The sequence below is a fragment of the Olea europaea genome, chromosome 14 (assembly GCF_002742605.1).
Source record: "Olea europaea var. sylvestris chromosome 14, O_europaea_v1, whole genome shotgun sequence".
Classification (NCBI taxonomy): domain Eukaryota; kingdom Viridiplantae; phylum Streptophyta; class Magnoliopsida; order Lamiales; family Oleaceae; genus Olea; species Olea europaea.
In genome coordinates this window covers 14,915,490-14,916,802 of record NC_036250.1, presented here as the reverse complement: position 1 = coordinate 14,916,802, position 1,313 = coordinate 14,915,490, and the positions used below count along the sequence as shown (strand labels likewise).

At 39.7% G+C, this 1,313-nt stretch overlaps 1 protein-coding gene across 1 annotated transcript in view; it reads left to right on the top strand.

The window, feature by feature from the left end:
- Positions 1 to 1,313, top strand: part of LOC111409563 (uncharacterized RNA methyltransferase pc1998) — a 6,447-nt gene extending 5,134 nt beyond the window's left edge. The window contains exons 12-14 of the mRNA XM_023039598.1: positions 4 to 166; positions 310 to 389; positions 1,192 to 1,313. Of these exons, the coding sequence (XP_022895366.1) occupies positions 4 to 166; positions 310 to 389; positions 1,192 to 1,276 (328 nt within the window). The 3' untranslated portion in view covers positions 1,277 to 1,313. The remainder of the gene's footprint in view (positions 1 to 3; positions 167 to 309; positions 390 to 1,191) is intronic.

Sequence of the window (1,313 nt, the reverse complement as noted above, 5' to 3'; positions counted from 1 at the left end):
TGGTTATTCCAGTACCGGTGGGAAGGTAAAAAATGAAAAAAGACCATGGATTCTGAGAGAGAGAGAAACTTCAGTGCAGGTTAAGAGCAGCACAGTACAAGAAGAAAGTCGGTCCTTGCCTGAAACTCTAATTTATATAAGTTGTGGATGGGATAGTTTTAAAGAGGTGTGTTTACCCTTACTTCTCATAGTTTAAAGAGCTGCTAAATAATAAAGAAAAAGTTTAATCTTTATTCAGTTGTTTGATTTTTAGCTAGGCAAAAGTGTCACTGTCTGCTTGAGCTTCTATTGCTGCCATTTAACTTACAGGATTGCATGTCACTGCTCTCTTGTAAGGCCTGGTATTTGGACAAAGCACATGGCTTCAATTTTTTCCCTGGAACACAAAGGTATTCATACCTCTCTCTCTCTCTCTCTCTCTCTCTCTCTAGCATGTTAGATAAGGAGGATCGTATAGATTTGGACAATACTAAATAGGAAAAAGAAGCTAAAAATCTTGTTCATTATAGTGTCCAAGCATGTCCTGTACCAAAAATGCACTTCATGTGACCAATGAAGCCAAGGCCTAGTTCAAGTAGCAAGACTGGAGCCTTCCCAGGTCAATGGACTAGATTCTAGCCTCCTTTTGTGGGGTGAAATCCTTTATCCCCCTTCTAAACCGGGGAGCCAATAGAAGGTTTGAATCGTCCCATCTCCCATGCCTTCTAGAATTTGTGGGGTGCAATCCTTTATCCCCCTTCTTAAAAAAAAAAAAAATGAGGAACTAATAGAAGGTTTGAATTGTCCCATCTCCCATGCCTCCTGAAACTTATCCCTTAATTTTAGTAGTTTGCCTTGTTTGTTGTACTTTTGAGTCAACCCTACCCAGTTGAGAAGAAGAGGGTCAGCCAAACTGCAATCCACTTTGTACATATGCTGAGACCAATCAATCATTTTAAAATAGGAAAAGGAGCGGTGACCACTGAGGATGGTCTAATTATTCAGTTTATTGTGGGATTGGGGTGCCTTGCGGGGTTTGCCACGAAGAGAAAGATCCATTCTCTGGGTTATCTTACCATGAGGATTTTCTTTTCTGGAAATATGCTATATTCACATGTTTGTGTTGCATCAGCTAATGACTCTGTTCTTTTATTCATTGGACTAATTGTTTGGTTCCTAATTTACCAATCAAATGCACTATTATTAATGTAGCATTGAGGTCCTGGCCGTGTTTAAAAGAGGCACTAAACCAAACATCAAGAGAAGAAAATCTGGAAAAAAGAAAAGGCCCTCTTGAGGTGCACTATTTCATCCTGTCGAGTATTACGAGGGAT